Source organism: Odontomachus brunneus, unplaced genomic scaffold, assembly GCF_010583005.1.
Source record: "Odontomachus brunneus isolate Ranch 3 - 2012 unplaced genomic scaffold, Obru_v1 Obru_scaffold_009, whole genome shotgun sequence".
Lineage (NCBI taxonomy): Eukaryota > Metazoa > Arthropoda > Insecta > Hymenoptera > Formicidae > Odontomachus > Odontomachus brunneus.
Genome location: NW_022639459.1, coordinates 1,497,176 through 1,515,179, shown reverse-complemented (window position 1 = coordinate 1,515,179; position 18,004 = coordinate 1,497,176). Strand labels below are relative to the sequence as shown.

General features: G+C 38.0%; 1 protein-coding gene across 4 annotated transcripts in view; it reads left to right on the top strand.

Annotated features, from left to right (window-relative positions):
* Positions 1-18,004, top strand: part of LOC116840265 (longitudinals lacking protein-like) — a 221,994-nt gene that overhangs the window by 76,348 nt on the left and 127,642 nt on the right. Inside the window, exons 7-8 of one of the 4 annotated variants that reach the window (XM_032806772.1) lie at positions 10,384-10,587; positions 13,051-13,818. The exons of the other annotated variants lie outside the window; for them this stretch is intronic. Coding sequence (XP_032662663.1) covers positions 10,384-10,587; positions 13,051-13,427 — 581 coding nt within the window. The 3' untranslated portion in view covers positions 13,428-13,818. Of the gene's footprint in view, positions 1-10,383; positions 10,588-13,050; positions 13,819-18,004 lie in introns of those variants that run through there. 4 annotated transcript variants of the gene reach the window in all.

Below are 18,004 nucleotides of genomic sequence, written 5' to 3'. Positions count from 1 at the left end.
TATAGATATGCAATCATAATATATAGGTTTTCTAACATTGACTAAAAAACACAATATTCCTTAAATCCTTATGCTCTTATCCTTATATAGAATTTTACAATCTCCATCATCTGGTGAAATAATTCCAAGAACGTTACTATTGATGCGAATGACACACGAGAACTAACTTCTCGTCCGTCATTTCGACCCGCTTATAAGTGTGAGCATCCGAAGTGAACGCGGCTAGCTACTTTGATGTGAGCGCTCAGAAGCCAAAGTGAATGGTTGAAAGTAGCGCTTGTAAGTGTGAGCATCCGAAGCGAACGCATCTTGTGTCGGGTCCGGCTATTTTGCGCGCACACAAGCACAAGCACGAAAAGAGATGGGCGATGGGCGCGACTAATCGGCAGGACGTCTGGATTTTTCAGAGGGGAAGTACCCGATGAGAGCGCTACATAGGTACACCATGAGTCGCACGGTCCGTAAGATCCACCAGCAACGGCCTCCGTCGCAGCAGGTGCATATCTGCCCGAAGTGCGGTAGATCCTTCAATTGGCGTTACAATCTCCAGCATCATCTCAAGTACGCGTGCGGTCAGTCGCCGCGTTTCAACTGCCCGTACTGTCCGTTCCGGACGAAGCACACGTCGAACGTGCGGGCCCACGTGCGCAGGAAGCATCCGGACCGCGAGGTCTACGTCGTCGACATCCTCAGCTGGCAGCAACGGCCGGAGGCGACGCTCGCGTGAAGCTCGTCACGGCTACTGTCGTCGGAGTACCGACGGCGATGATGATCGCGGGGGACGCAGGGCTCACCCCTGTCAAGCTCACGGTAGTCCCGAGAGAATGCCCTTATCATGTGCATGCTCCTCTTGTCGCCGTCTTGACGCCGACTCGTGCGTGCGTCGTCGAAGACACTCCGTGCGTGCCCTTCATGTATATCGTTAATATGTCATAACGGACGCGATTTAACGTCGGGAGTCCTCGCGGTATCCACCTCCACCCTCGTTCCCTCGCGAGGAGAGGCCGCTGTGCGCGCCTCTGCTCGTCAGCTGAGACAATCATGTAGAGTCCGGGACTTAGAGATTTAGCGGAGACGCGACGCGGTCACGGTCGTCACGGGTTTCACCAATGACGAGGACGTCCTATGCTTTCTTCTTGCAGGTGCCGAGTTGACGTCAATGCAGCCCAGACAGCAAGACTTTAGCTGGCAGGACGTGAACAGATCCGCCATCTCCGCGTCGTCGCTCACCAGCCAACGCGTGATCTCGAAGTATCCCTGCGGCAATTGCAGCAGCGTGTTTAGCATGAAGCATAATCTGCTGTATCATCTGAGGGTCGAGTGCGGCCAGTCGCCCAGGTTCAATTGCCCGTACTGCGTATACAGGACGCGGCATCCGTCGAATGTGCGCGCTCATGTGCGCCGTATTCATCCCGGTAACGAGGTCTACGTGGTGGACATTTGCAAGACTGAGGTCCCACAGTTCTCCTGAGCGGCCCGCGTATTGTATTTCGCTCGTTATATTTATATTTGAGGGAATACAGATAGATTTGTATATTTCTTTCTCCGTGAATTCTCCGACAGAAATATCGGCCGGACGACACGAGTGTGCTTTTGTTCCTACCCAGGTAGGAAGTAATGAACAGTCCAGTCTTGGACCAGGCTTCGCCCAATAGTAAGAAAACCTAGGCTGAGTCTGAAGCTTGGATTCATAGATTTTGTTCCCGTTCAAGATTTTGTCAGGCTTAGTTTCAATTGATTTTTTTCTAATGTTTGTAGCACATACAAAGTAAGATAAAATCTGAAATTCTTTTGTTTGTATTTCTCATTGATTATTTATTTCTCGTTTTCTATCTCTGATGTCATTCAATAATAATAAAGAAACTGATAACCTCTATATCAAGATCTAAATAATCGAGGATAGCTTTTAACAAACGGGATATTTACAAAAAATTATTATTTTAAGCCTAGATTTTACACTTGGCTTTAATATCAAGATTTAGGTCAACGTTGGCATTCTGTACTTTGGTCCAACCTTACCTCTTGGCTAAGTATGGACATGTCGAAGTTTAGTTGTGAATATAGCAGCAATATATTGGTCTAAGACTTGGGATTCTTGGGCCAACTCTAGAGCTCCAATGCTTAGTTTGCCAACGTTGGCTTAAGTTTGGCCTAATCGTCCATCATTGGAGATTTCTACCTGGGTACCATTTGCGTCGCATAGAACTGTTCGTCTTCTTTGGACTGTTGCTGCGTCTTGCGTGTTTGTTTTTTTTTTTTTTTATTCTTTCTAATAACGTTGTCGTGGAAATGTAGATTAGCACCCCTGTTATAATTGCGTGTCGTGGTCGATTATGTTCGTTTTGGCTATTTGACACCGCAAACTCTGAACAATTTCCTCGTTATCTGTGTTGGTCAGCTTGTTGGGTATGAAGACTTGTGACCCGATTTTGAACGTTTAACTACTAAGGAAATCTGTATGAATGAAAAACCATATCTTATGAATATATTGTCGGAGTCTAATCAATTCTATGTGTTGTCGTTGAAGAGAGAGGAACGTCTCCACTCTCGTGAGGCGAAATAAATAGAAATTTAAAGCAAATTCAACCAAGTCCGAATTGTTAAGCGAAACGTCCATCGATGAGATCACAAGAAGGATCCACAAGACGTTGCGACAGGGTTTTATAACGACGAACTGTATAATTATGCGAACCTCAAATTTCATCACTAAACGATTGGTACAATTGGTACACCGAAACTTTTTATGTTTTTGTGCACTACGTGACTAAAATGCTACTATACTAATAAATAATCATATTTCACTGATCTTTCAAACTCATTGTATCTTCCCATACGTTTCATCACTTGTAGAAGAAACACGTCAGCGACCGCATGTATATCTCTTCTTTAGATCCGCTAATTTAAGAATTACTCGACTCTCCCGTCGAGGGAGCGATCCTGTCGGTCGTTCTGATTGCGTCAAGGTGTCTTAAGGATGACTTAAGAAGAATCGGACGCGAACACATCGTGCATCTCCATTACGAGCGCATTTCGTCGCGTCTCTCCTCCCGCGCGAGCAAGCTGCAAGAGCGCGGCGACGTTGCTCAGTCAGCTGTGCCCCGATTGTCCCGCGCCTAATTGCGCCGTGAAATTTTCTGTTCTCAGAGGCTCGTGCGGCCAACATACCACGGTGTTACGTGCAATCGTCTCAGTGCGTCTACAAGAGCGACGGGACGCCTTTGATGAAGAGGTATTACCCGTGCTACAAGTGCGGCAAGTCGTTCACGCGCAAGAACAACCGGTACAATCACCTCAAGTTCCAGTGCGGCCAGCTGCCCAAATTCAACTGCCCTTACTGCACGTACCGCACAAAGCACTCGTCGAACGTGAGGTCGCACGTGCGCAGGATACATCCCGATCAGCGGGTCTATGTTCTTGACTTACGCGTAAAGCAGGACAGCCAGGCGAGATGAGCATCGCGAGCTGCACTTCACGAAGGAAGATTGCGACATTCCCGACGCAAGCTATTCCCTGCGCCTTTTGTCCTCTACACGGCAACCGCGAGCTTTAGCTCGAAGCGATCGCGACGCTGATCGAACGAGCAATAGATTTTATTTTTTGACATTTTATTTTCCGAAATGTTTTCTACTATTATTCGTGTTTCTACGACTTGGAAAGATTTTATCCTCTTTCCTTTCTTCCTGTTCTTTTTCTCTTATATTTTATTTCTGTTTTTATTTTATGTTATTTCTTATGTGTTATATATACTTTATTATGGTATTTAATGCTGTATGCTGAATGTACTGTGAGGGCATTCTCCTGCTATGTCCTCCTACTATTTAAAGTACGATCAGTGTATTTTTCACTGAAATGCTGTACTCATAACTGATGGTTTAATTGTATGTATAGCATCATAAAATCACGCGAAAGTCTCAGTTAATAGCAGCGACTATACCCGTTATCGATGCAGTTCGCTAGATAGTGTCATTGCACTTAAGACACATGGAAGTTGTTCCAAAAAAATATATTTGATAGCGTGTGCACGGGGGAAATATTGTAGTAAAATTCACGTTAAAATTACTTTTTACTTTACAACGTCTTTTGTAAAACTGAACTGTTCTGAAGCTGTAGTAAGTTACTATAAAAATTTACTATAAACATTTTAAAATACTAATACTTTTAAAATAATTTGTAAATTACTATAAAAATTCACAGTAAATTCATAGTAAATTAAATAAATCTGACGATATCTCGAATATACGATTTAAAAAAACATTCAAGTAATTACAATGATTCGGTAAAGAGTCAAACGTGCATAACATATTTAAACAAATATATAATATTTGCGGTCATAATCCTGTATGGTCCAAGATTATACAGATTTTATTGTGATTTTTACTATATTTTCTACAACTTTTTTCTACAACTCGTGTACATATTTTGCAGTGAAATTATCTTACTTCCACTAGTCAAAACCAGTGAGATACAAGAAGGAGCGGCAAAGTAGGAGTATTCCATTGAAAATCAGTGACTACTCACCGATTATTAGTGAAATACACTCTTTTTACTGATTCAATAAAAAATTTTTTAATTATTTATTTTAAAAGAGAGATAGAATAAGATAAGATAATATATATATATATATATATATATATATATATATATATGTATATAATAAACACTATTCATCATCATCATTATAATCATTTTTATCTCTTTTTGTTCTTATATTCTGTAGTTCATGAAAATATTAATTTGTCTTTATCGTTTGCTTAACATGTTCCATTTCTTGGATCATGCAGTGTGATTCAAATATATCACCGTGCAACGTAATCGCGGAGCAGGATAACCATAAAATCGTTTACTGATGATATTCCGTCACTTGGAGATCGTTGTAGATGTAACGATCGCGCGACGCGCACGTTTCGTCAAGTTTTCTATTTTATTACTGATAAAATAGAAAATGAACACATATGATTTTTCTCTTCGCCGTTCGTCATTATGTGACGAATGTTAGACCCGTAATGTTATACAAATTCTATTAACACATTTGCAGCATCATTATACAGGATGAAATAAATTATTTGTTTATCAAACTCTCTTGAATCTTTCCAATCGCTGTATTCCAACCGTTGTTTGCTCCATTATTTTGTATATTTATAGACCTAATTGTAGATACAGCTGTAATTGCAGAACGCAGAAATGCAGAAGGTGTTTTAGTCGCAAGAATATATACATACATATATATACATACATACGTGTATGTGTGTGTGTGTAATATATAAATATATATATAAATATATAAGTATATATATATATATATATATATATATATATATATATATATAATTTCATTAATGATCAATTCGAAAATATTATTTCGTGCAGAACGCGATTTCATATCTTTTTCTCTTTATACGACGAGCGATCTATTCCCGATATTTGTATAGAATGTACCGTTAGTCAGACTTCGAATTGAAGACGACGCCTCGATGGTGGATAAATCAAGCGTTGTCAGCAGAAGCAACCCGAGGATCGTAGGCTAGTTTGGAAAGTCTATGCGCTGTGTGTTGTGTGATGTAATCGCGATAGAGCGTAAGCAGCACCGTGTGTAGCCGATTGCGCGCTGTCAATGATGGATCTTCTGTTACAGGCACCAATCCTCATTACGTCTGGTTCTCCTCGTTCCCATCCGAATACGGCCGCCTACCCATGAGATGTCAAGCAACGTACAAGAAATTTCTTTGCACCAACGCATGCGGGAGCTCCTTCACCCACCGTGGCTCGCTGACGAGACATCTGCGTTACGAGTGCCAGCAGGATCCGCGCTTCAAGTGCCCGTCTTGCGATTTCCGCTCGAGATGGACCTCCGACGTGTACAAGCACGTGCGCAAACGGCACGCGGGCATCGCCGTCCGTTGTATCGATATAGGCAGAGACTGAAGGATCTTTCCCGTTTTCTCTGCGACTTGTATCCTCTCGATGAAGCCGAACACATTCATGTGTGCGTTATTACTTCTCATCTCGCTATCGTGGTGTGATATGAGTGTTGTAATTTGCTATGACGTGCACGGTATCCGCGTAGTTACCGACCTTTCATATATTTATTGACTTCATTTTTGTAATTTCCTCGAATATGTAAATAAAGTACTCTCTAATAAGGCAGTAACCTTCCCGGTTTCCACTTTCTACCGCTGCATCAAGTACTTCATTCTCGCGTCTCAACGATTTTCCGTGACTCTTTTTAGACATGTTTTTACAGTTGTTACTCGAAACTTGCCTCAGGTGAGATACTTCTACCTGAATTTAGAGTTGTATTTGAATTTGTGTGTGTGTGTGTGTGTGAATTATACAAGGTAAAAGTATACCAAAATGCCCGGACACTAATCCTAGGCATTCTTGTTGTTTTGATTATTGGATATGAATATTTAAGCTTTCAATAAAGAGAGAATAATATACATATATTGAATAATATATATAAACTTTTAACATAGAGAGAGAATGTATATATATATATTCTATATTGAAAGTTTAAATATTTGTGTAAAGAGAGAGACCAAAGCAATAAGGGTGTCCCACTGATTTAATATAGGAGGGATTAAATAGTAGAAGTGCAAGAATATTATTTTTTGACTTTTTTTAATTATTTTTAGGCTGTTACTAACGACCAGGAAAAATATAAACCGCGCTTCCAGCAAATGTGTCCTTTTCTTACCTACACCGTCGCGCGTCTAAGTGTTAAAATTGTGTGTCATGTTTTTCGACGTAAGTTTGGGATATTAACGAGTCGGAGACGTACGTTGTGTGTTGTCGATTTGAACGGAGACAAGGTAAGAGATTTACCTTTTGCCTGTCTGGCCAATCCCTTGACATTGTACGTATTATCCAAGATACAGCTTTCAGACTGTCCCAACGTTGAAGGGTTGATCGGAGAACGATCACAATCTTCTGAAAATATCACGTTGTGATATACACATAACCATGAGAAGTTCTCCCGAAATGTGTCTCTGTCGCCGAATATTGAATGTTCAAAAGTTCCAAATGATCCTCTTACGGTCAGTTTTAACGAGATCCGTGCACTTGGCGTGTATCTTCGTATGCTACACACAATTTACGTAGTAAACGGCCGCTTGGTATCCTTTCAAGCGTGAAACGTTCGCGTTCCACAGGCAATCGTCAATTATTTCCCGCGGCATTCGTGTTGCGATCAAATGTGCGAGCAGGCCGTCGGCACGACATATCGAGAGCTGCAAGTTTTGCGCACCACTGACCGCGCGCCCTTTGCTTACGTGTTTTTCAGATGGCGAGTTCTTGGTGACGGAGCTGGAGCCCTTCGACTTTATCGCCGCTAAGCTCGTGCATCAGTGTCCCACTTGCGGTCGCACCTTCAAGCTGAAAAACAGTCTCAGCAGGCATTTGCTGTATGCGTGCGGGCAAAATCCGCGTTTCAAGTGCCCGTATTGCCGGTATCGCTGCAACTTGCGCAGCAATGTCTACAGACACGTGCGCACCAGCCACAAGAGGAGAGAAGTGATCGCGCTGGATGTTGTCAGACATTGCGTTAACAAGCCGCACTGATTTTTACATGAGCTTTGCACGCGCCACCGCAGCACTTTCACCCCTTGTCCACAACCTTGCTCTAATCTTTAAGCCGTAATAAATTGATCAACCACAGTCGATTATTTTAAAAATAATCAACTATGGTTGGTCAATTTCTTACGGCTTAAGAATTAAAGCAAGGGAACATGGGGTTACATGTTCACGAAGCGTTAATGAATCACCCTGCAATCCTCCTCTCTGGGTTTCGTAAGCGCCGGCTGCGGAACGACTCGTCCGCAAATATCACGACGCATAATGCGTGAGAGCTGCCTGAGTGCTGAGGCGTGTCCGCGGAGATTTGCTTCTGGAGTGCAAATATTCCCACAAGGACGCATCACTGATTATTATTGCGATATATTAATACTTTCTCTTTCTTACACCTTTTCTAGTCTTATTTTTTCTCCCTCTTGGGTCATCGAACTGACGGCGTTATCTGTCGGATGTGACTCGTCATTGATCTCTTATAATCTCACTAACCGGCACGTTTTTATACGCTGTGATATGTTGGTCCGTATCATTTACATCGATGTATGTTCGCATAGCATAATTAATAAAAGGATTAATTACATAGGTTGCAATACTATGCCGTACTTGCTGCGCGCGCGTAGAATTTGTTATCGCGGTTTTTCCGCGAAGAATGATGTTGATTTAGAGTACGCTTATATCAATAAATTTAATCTCCTAAATGTCTTTGACTCTACGAGACGAGAGGACAGTGACATTATTAAATAAGGTACATTGCGATTGTATTTTTTTGGTGTGCAAAGTTGCTGTTTTCTTAAACTTAGGCTAGCATTTATTTTTTTTTTACGTTTTTCATGTAATCACGGTACTGATAAGAAAAGACCTACAATTTTTGGAAGGTGAAATAAACGCTTTTGGGACAGATGGAATTTTTGTAAATCTGTTCCTGATATTAATTCATCGCATCTTTTTTTTAAAGACTGCAAATATGATAAGTACATTGCGAGAAATGGCTTGGTGAATGACACTATACTCGTTTTATGAAAGTAATATGGTGAATTTATATGCGATATCTAATTCACATATCCAATATTCTGATTACAATACCTCGACGGTAGTCAATACCGAGACATTTAATTATAGACATCTAGACAGTTTGGTAATTCTGTCTAGACATGTACTATCGACGCGATAGTTAATTGTTACTCACTGCGACGTTTCCTTTTTCATTTACACTAATTTGTAAAGACGTCGGTGCTATAAAAGAGTAAACGCTGAAACCGTCAAATATTTGGAAGAATGAAATTTCTTAAAATATGTCGACGAATTTAGAAGTAAATATATGAAGATTATATACAGTAAGTATATGAAAATTATATAATATTATATTATATTAAATTATATAATATTATATTATATTAAATTATATACTATGGTTAGGTTTTAGGTTAGGTAAGAAGTCTAACACTACTCCACAACTGTATTCATAACATTCCATACCGGATGGTTTGGTAAACGTATTTAAGCATTACTGTAATGCTACTTAGACAATGCGTTCACCAGATAGTTTGGTATCATTGACTAAATATCTTGTTACACGATTATTCACCATACCGTTTGGTAAACTTAAATAGAATTCTGGTTAATATCATTTCCTTCAGGGTACACCTTTTACGCGATAAATCGACATTCTCCCCATCGCGACTGTCGACTCCCAAGAGACGAAAACCGTATCGTTTATCTTCGACCATTCTCTTCGTTTCTCACATTTTTTATTTTTATCGACCGTGCCAATATTTAATTGAATATGAGAGTTATTAACTTTAATTAATATTAATAATTGGGATTCAGTACATGGCGAAAGAGGTTGATTCTCTGCAAGTCGGACAAATATCCGGCGTATGCGTTGTTAAACGTTAAGGCACCTCGTATCTCACCGTGGCCATGTTGAATTTATGACATTAGAAGCCAGGAATGGCACGCTGACGAAAGTTGCGTGCCATTTCTAAATAAAGATAAATACGGACGAAAGAGCACTTAAGATCGTTCAAGCACACTTGTAAAACTGATGACAAAACCGAACAGTGAACTCGTACCGCGGCTGAAGGCGGAAGTGATGACGAATCTGAACACAGAATTGATGCAAGAGCTGGACTGGTAACAAAACTGAACACGAAACTGGTGCCGGAGTTGAAGAAGAAACAAAATTAAACACGGGCGTGAGGCCGAAGCTGAGCATAGAAGGGGAGCATATTATACTTGCTCTTTTAACAAATGTATCATCAGTGCTAGTGATACAGTGATAGCTGAAAATAGCAGAAACTACAGATAAAAACATATTAAATATTGATACAGATATACAATGAATAAGGTTAAATTATATATTTATACGCGGATAATTTTAAAAAGTTCCAAAAGTTAATAAAAATTATAAATGTTATATATAATTTTGTTTTTTTGTTTTTTAATTAAACGGTTTATATGTTTACTAAAGTACGAAATAATAATTAGCATTAACTACAAAATAATTATGTAACTACAAAATATGCACGGAACAAAGATTTGGTTGAATTAACCAAATATCTGGTCGAATATGAACGATCCAGAAATTCCGATTAAAGTAATTCGAATTCTGTTTAAGTGAACAAGATTTTTGACTAACCAAACATATCTAGTCATTTAACCAGACATGTCTGGTTTTAAAAGTTTTATGTGACACGATAACAATTATTTCTCTTCAAATTGTTTCTCATACTGCGCGAACGCGACGACACAAAATAATCAAGAGCTGCAACTTCTGCACACAACTAATCGCTCGCTTTTTGCTTATGTGTTTTTCAGATGGTGAGTGGATGGAACTGGCGATAGATCTGAAGACGGAACTGGTGCCGGGGTTAAAGACGGAACCGGTGCCGAAGTTGAAGATGGAACTGGTGCCACAGTTGAAGTTGACGAAGTTAAAGTTGACGAAGTTGAAAGAGGCACTGGCAACGAAGCTAAACACGACACAGAAGCCGCAGTCGAAGCGGTGGAAGCGGAGGCCGGGTGCGAAGAAGTTACGCCATATACGCTCTGGACGGGGATATCAATGTTGTCAATGCAAAGCCGTTTTCAAAAGAGAATGCAGTCTCATTAGACATGTGCGGTATGCTTGCGGGAAAGAACCACGATTCAAGTGCCCGTATTGCATGTATCGGAGTCTTTGGGGATACCTTGTTTACAAGCATGTACGCATTAATCACAAGGAGAGAACGGTGTTCGCGCACGATCTTGTGAAGAATTGCATCATCCAGCCGTGATTTTACACGAGCTTTCCACATGCCTTTGGAGTTTAACTAGATACTCATAACTCTAGAGTTAGATATAATGGACTTTTACCCGTTATTGATGAAACGTTATGGAATTCTTGCAATCTTTGAGTTTCGTATAACGTTGACTAAAAAAAGAGAGAGAGAGGGACAGGATTGTCAATTATACTTGACTAATTCGCAAATATCGTAATATATAATGTGTAAGACGTCTGATATATATATATATATATATATATATATATATATATATATATATATATATATATATTAGTAAATCTTTTAGTTATCACAACTAAATAACCTTGTTATGAAAGCAAGAAAATTTGCTCCTACAGTTAATATTTTTAATTGTCCATATATTAGCAAATCTTTTTTTTCTGTGCACTTAATGATTTTGCTCTTCACAGTGAAAGGGTTAATAATTTTCTTTTTATATTGATATTGATATATTGACATTATCATTTTCCATATTATATTTTTTCTATGTAATGTTATATTTTTATATAATATTTTTTCTATGTAATATTATATTATATTTTCCCATATTATATTTTTTCTATACTTCAAAATACAAAAAAAAAGAATCCATAGTTGGCAGATGGAAAAATAAACGTTTTTGAAATTGATAAAAATTTTGCAGATTTGTTTTTAATACAAATCCATCACATCTGTTTGTTAAATACTTTGTAGATATGATAAGTATAATACATAATACATGATAATTCGATATTCTTCTTCTTGCGACTATCAATTCCAAAACATGCTTCCATGATTTCTCTTTCCATCTACATGTTCTATATCTTTTTTCCTTCTTTCCCCCTTTTTTTTATTCTATTGTCCAATATGTCTCGGTGCTCTACTCCTCTCCTGTTTCTTTCATTCTCAAATTCTCTAATCACCTCTTGTTGATCATATTATCATGTTTGCTTGTAAACAATAATATCATTATAATAATGCATAATATTGCGATCCTGCGACATAGCCTGCGACATAGCAATAATATTATATAACAGTGCATCATTATTACCTACATATTATATATTCATTTGCGTGACAACGCAAATAAAGTATACATATATATTCATTTGCACAAATAAAGTATATATATTTATTTGCGTGACACGCAAATACGGTATACTTGTATTCTTTCAACCGACTTAATATAGGATGGACTAGGCGCCAGAGGTACAAGAAAATTATTTCTAGTTCGCTGCGATGTGTGACAAGAAAAAAAAAGTAACCGCACTTCTCTCCAGCAGATATGTTTTTCTGTTACTTTCATCGTTGGTACTGAAACGGTGTGCCGCATTGTTGGCTGTAAATCTGTTATATTGACTAGTTAGCAATGAACGTGGGTGTGATATCGATGTTGAGTTAAGTCAAGGTAAGGTATGGTATGGTTTATGTTTATTCGTTATTTGATATCTCATGTATTATTCAATTTTTAGACTGTATGTCGACACCTCGTCGCCTAACGTTCGTAATTTCCTGAAAGAGTCACGAGGTGAACATGTATCTATGTATCCAAAATTATATCTATGTCCCAAAATCTTTAACCGGCTTCGAAAAAAGATGGTTCGCATCGTGTCGTGTATTGTTGAATGTTCAATGGTTACGAATGATTTATTTACGGTTTGCTTTTAACAACGCACCCTGTATTCCATTTATTTTCGTTACACCTAATTCTTACAATAACGCTAATTTTTTATCCTTACAAGCGCGAAACGGGAATTTGTTGCACGGAAGAAAAGGATTTGCTGCAGCAGCAAACTAATTTGCTATATATGAATAGCTAAATATAATTCGCTGTGTTAGCTACTTTTCCTTTGCTGCCTAGGAAAACAACCTATGATAACAAGAAAAGTACAGCAAGAAAAGTGGCTAACACAGCAAATTTGCTACAGATGGACAACTAAACGTAATTTACTGCTTTAGCTACATTTTTTTATTGCAGAAGCAGATTTTTTTGTTATCTTAGCAAGGAAATTGGTCCCTGCAGCAAAGAAAAAGTGGCTAACACAGCAAATTATGTTTAGTTGTGTGTATCTTTTTTTCCGTGTGGTCGGGGATCACATTCAGTCATTTCCCACCGAGCTTGTGTTACGATCAGACATGCAACGGGATGTCACATAATATCGAGAATCATTCAACTTTTGCATGCAACTAATCGCGCGCTCTTTGCTTATTTGTTTTTCAGTTCGCGCGATGGTGGAACTTGCGACGAAGCCGAAGACGGAATTGCCGGTCAAGAAGGAACTCGTGACGGAACTGAAGAAGGAACCTAAGATGGAGCCGAACACGGTACTGAGGCAGGGACTGAGCACGGAGAAGGAGCTCATTATACAAGTTAAGGGCGGGTATCAATGTCGTAAGTGCGATCGCATCTTCCAGAGAAAATACTCCCTGGCCAGACACTTGCGTTACTCTTGCGGCAAGGAACCGCAATTCAAGTGCCTGTATTGCAAGTACCGCTGCAACTTGCGCAGTAATGTGTACAGACACGTGCGTCTTAATCACAAGAACAGAACGGTGTCTGTGCTGGATATCGTCAATAATCACATCATAAAACCGTAGTAAATTCACACTAACTTTACATACGTTACTGGAGACTTATAATAATGGCTAAGGACCCATTATTATAACGAAGCAATGCTCTTGTAATCTCTGTGTTTTGTATAATGCTGCCTATAGAACCATTTATTACCGCTTGATTCGTCCGTGAATATCTTAATGTGCAATATATGAGACGCCGAGGTGTCGCGTTCGGTGAGGTTTGCTTATAATCTGCAAATATTTCACAGGGACGCATTATTAATCATTTTGACTGTGTCGATGTTGTTCACATTTCCTTTTTTTCACGTTTCCCACGTAACCCTACGTATTAATGCGTAAAAAAAGAAGAGGTGTACGATTTTCAGGGCGAAAAATAAATGTAATAGTAAAATAAATGTAATTTTGTAATAGACGCAAATTCTGTAAATCCATTCCAAATACAAATCCACCACATCTTTTTATTGCAGACTGTAAATGTGGTAAGTATACTGTCTACATGATAAATCGACATTTTTTCTCTCGACCTTTAAGAAACGGAGACCGTATCGTTTATCTTCGGTTATTCTTTTCGTTTCTCATATTTTTCATTTTTGCTAGCCATATCCGTGTTTAATAGAAAATGTGTAATATTGGTATTATTATTATTAATAATAATTGGCAGATATAATTTAGAAGGTTAATTCACTGCGTACGTTGCGAGTCGAAGAAATATTCGACGCATACTTTATCAAATAATAAAACACTATTATCCTGCTGTGGTTTAACATTATTCGCACTAAAATCTGTGACCGATTCTTAATGACTGTTTTTTTATTTTTCTTGTTAAAATAACGATATAATTATATATAATTATATAATTATATATAATTTTATACTGTGATCGCGCGCCGTTGTGTAATATTGTACATATTAATGTATAATTATATATTTATTTCACATTATATATTAATTTGCGTGGTAACAGAGCGGCGTAATTGCGTATTCTTCGTAATCGATTTATTGTAGGCGAGACTGTAGGTGCCAGAATTACAAGAATATATATTATTTTTAACATGCTATCGATGTGTGACAAGAAAAGAATAAATCACACTTTCAACGAAAACGTTCTTTCGTTATATTCATCGTTGGTGTTAAAATTGTGTGTCATATTATTGGCTGTAAATATAGGATTTATAAGATTTGGAAATGCATGTTGTAACATTGATGTTAGTTTAAGAAAAGATAAAGCATGATTTATCGCATTATCGTTATAGTCTCTTGATATCGATTTCACGATCGAGATTTAAGAATTATATTGAATGATCCGTATTGTAAATTTTAAAGAATTGGATTGAAGGATTCGTATTGAATGTAATTTTATCGTAATAACGTCAACCTTGTATTATTATAAGCACAGAACGTTCGCGTTTAGATAAATTACTATTCGAAGATGATCAGGAATTATTTCCCATCGAACATTTGTGTCACGAGTGGAACTTGCGAGCAGTGCGGCCGAAAGTATCGAGAGCTGCAACATTTCTTGACAAAATCAAGAAATAAACCGAAAATCCAACAACTGTGCTCTTTTATTAATTGTATTTTATTAATTATATTTTTATTAATTGTATTTTTTGTTAATTATCTTTTGTTAAATGTTCTTTCGCACACCATTGACCGCGCGTTCTTTGCTTACGTGTTTTTCAGATAATGAATTCATAGAATTCACAGAAGTGAAAACTGAACTGATAATGGATGTCGCGCTGGAGGATACGATAACTGGAGTGACGAAATTGAAGAAGGAACAGCTGACGAAGTTGAATGCGGAGCTGAAGGAGAAACAAATGGCGGAACTGGATATAGAACAGAAGCCGAAGAGGATACGCCGCATATCCTCTGAAAAGACGTATCAGTGTGACAGATGCAGTCACTCCTTCCAGAGAAAACACAGCCTCATTAGGCATGTGCGATACGCCTGCGGGAAAGAACCACAATTCAAGTGCCCGTATTGCATATATCGCTGCTACTGGCAATTCTACATCTACGTGCACGTGCGCAAATTACACAAGAGGAAAGCAGTGTGCGCGCTGGATATTGTCAACAATTGCATCAATAAGCCACGCATTTCACGTTAACTCTACATACGCCACTGAATACTTTCATCCGTTATTAACGAAGCATTACCAAATATCTTGGCAATCTCTCTGGGTTTTGTGTAACACTGACTACAGGACCGTCAATTATGTCTTATTCATTCGCAAATATTGTGGCGCGTGGAGTGCGAGACACTTAAGAACACGCATTCGGAGAGATTTGTTACGTAAATTTATCACACAAGGACGAACTACTAATTATCTTGATTACGATTATCTCGATATTTTTGATTTATTTCTTTTTTTACGTTTTCTTTTTAATCCTCGTACTACAAAAAAGGAAAGGCCTATGATTTTCACCCAATAGCCAACTAGTTTTCTACATAAGTACAAGATTATTATTTTTAGATCGTTGCTAAATGCGTGACAAGAAATAAACCGAAAACCCAGTAACTGTGCTCTTTTATTAATTGTATTTTATTAATTATATTTTTATTAATTGTATTTTTTGTTAATTAATGTTTTTTGTTAAATGTTGTTTTGTTAAATGCTCTTTTGTTTGTTGGACGTCTAAGTATTAAAATTATATGTAAGAAATACGTATAAATAAAAATATAAATATAAATTTGGGATTTTAATGAGTGGGAAATGAATATATTGTTGTAGACTTGGAAAAAGGTAAGGGAAGGTTTATAGTTGTTATTCTCTCTCTCTCTTTCTCTCTCTCTCTCTCTCTCTCTCTCTTTCTCTCTCACACATTCTCTCACTCTCTCTTTTTATCTCTTTCTTCCTTTCTCCAGATTTTACGTTGTCTTAACATCGAAACTTCATCGACGAACGATCATAATTCACTGAAATTGTTATGCCATGAATGTATATTCACCAGAAACAATCTCAAAAATTTTCTGTAATCCATTGCAGAATATCTAAAAGTTTAGACTGATTCTCTCACGGTCTGCTTCAAAACGATATTTCTGTATTCCGTATTTCCGTCTTTTCGTATGTTAGACGTAATTTTCGACAGTTTTGACTCCCTATAAACGCCCGCGAAACGCTCGCGCTTGAGGCGTTTAGTAATTATTATCCGAAGACAATTATCAATTATTTTCCGCTGAACTTGTGTTTAGCGGGATTGAACGTACGAGTGGGCCGGCACAAAATATTGAAAGTTGCAACTTTTGCCACAGCACTGACCGCGTACTCTTTGCTCGTGTGTTTTTCAGATAGCGAGATGATGGAACTAGTGACAGAGCTGAATACGGAACTGCTGACGGACCCGGAGCTGCAGCCGACCAAGAGACTGGTGACGAAGCTGAACCCGAAACTGATGCCCGTTGCTTGCGCTGATTTAACGTATCAATGTAGCAAATGCGCTCACTCCTTCAAGAGGAAGAGCAGCCTCAACATGCATTTGAAATATATGTGCGAGAAAAGTCCGCCTTTCATGTGCCCGTATTGCAAGTACAACTCCTATTCGCGCAGCCATGTCTACAGACACGTGCGCACCAATCACAAGAATAAAGAAGTGTTCGCACTTGATATTGTCAGACAAGTCAGCAAAGCACCACACTGATTTTACGAGTACACTAGCTTTAAGGTAAAAGTACCAATTCCCAAATATATATATATATTCTTACTGTCTTGGTCTTTAACCCCTTCACTGGAGGGCAAAATCACTAAGGGCCGATTTTTTTCAATAACAGTTTAAATTTGGATTCAAGTTTAAACTCTATTATAACAATGCGTTTGTTTTGTTTAAACAAAGTTTAAGTTGAAATCGATGTTTAAACTATCATTGAAAAATCGGCCCTAAGTGAGCCAAAAATGTGCAGGGCGTTCTACCAGACGCATTTTCATAAAACTTTGCATATAACTATTTCTGACATCGCTGAACACGAATCTGAAGTCGAAATTCAAAATAGCGGATCTAATATGGTGATAAAAAAGTAAAATTTAAAAAATTCAATAAATTGGCGAATTTTTGTAAAGCTCGGTAGTGAGTTTTCTGGGTTACTGAAAACAAATTTGGAGTCAAAATTAGAAAATTCAAAATGGTAGATCCAATATGGCAGATCAAAATGTAAAAAATTGTAAATAATTGGTAGATTTCTCTAATATTCGGTATATTGCATTTTAGATTCTCAAATATTCACCAGCTAAATACAAGGATAAAAATATTATTTCGATTATTTCGCTGTTTTAAATTGAACGAAACGATATAAAATAGCATCGTAATAAAATTGTTAAGTGCTTGTTAAGCTGTAATTAAATGCAGCTTTTATCAATTTCAGAAAGGTCTTCAAAATGGATCTACCATCAAAAATTTTTTAATTTTGACCTCAAATTTGTATTCAACGATCCTTAAATTCCCTTAGTGCCAAGTTTTGTACAGATCTGCTAATTTATTTAACTGTAATTGAATTTTTTGTCAGTACATCTATAAACATACTCCACAGTGAAGGGGTTAAATACGAATATTTAAACTTTCAACATGGAATGTATATATATATATATATATATATATATATA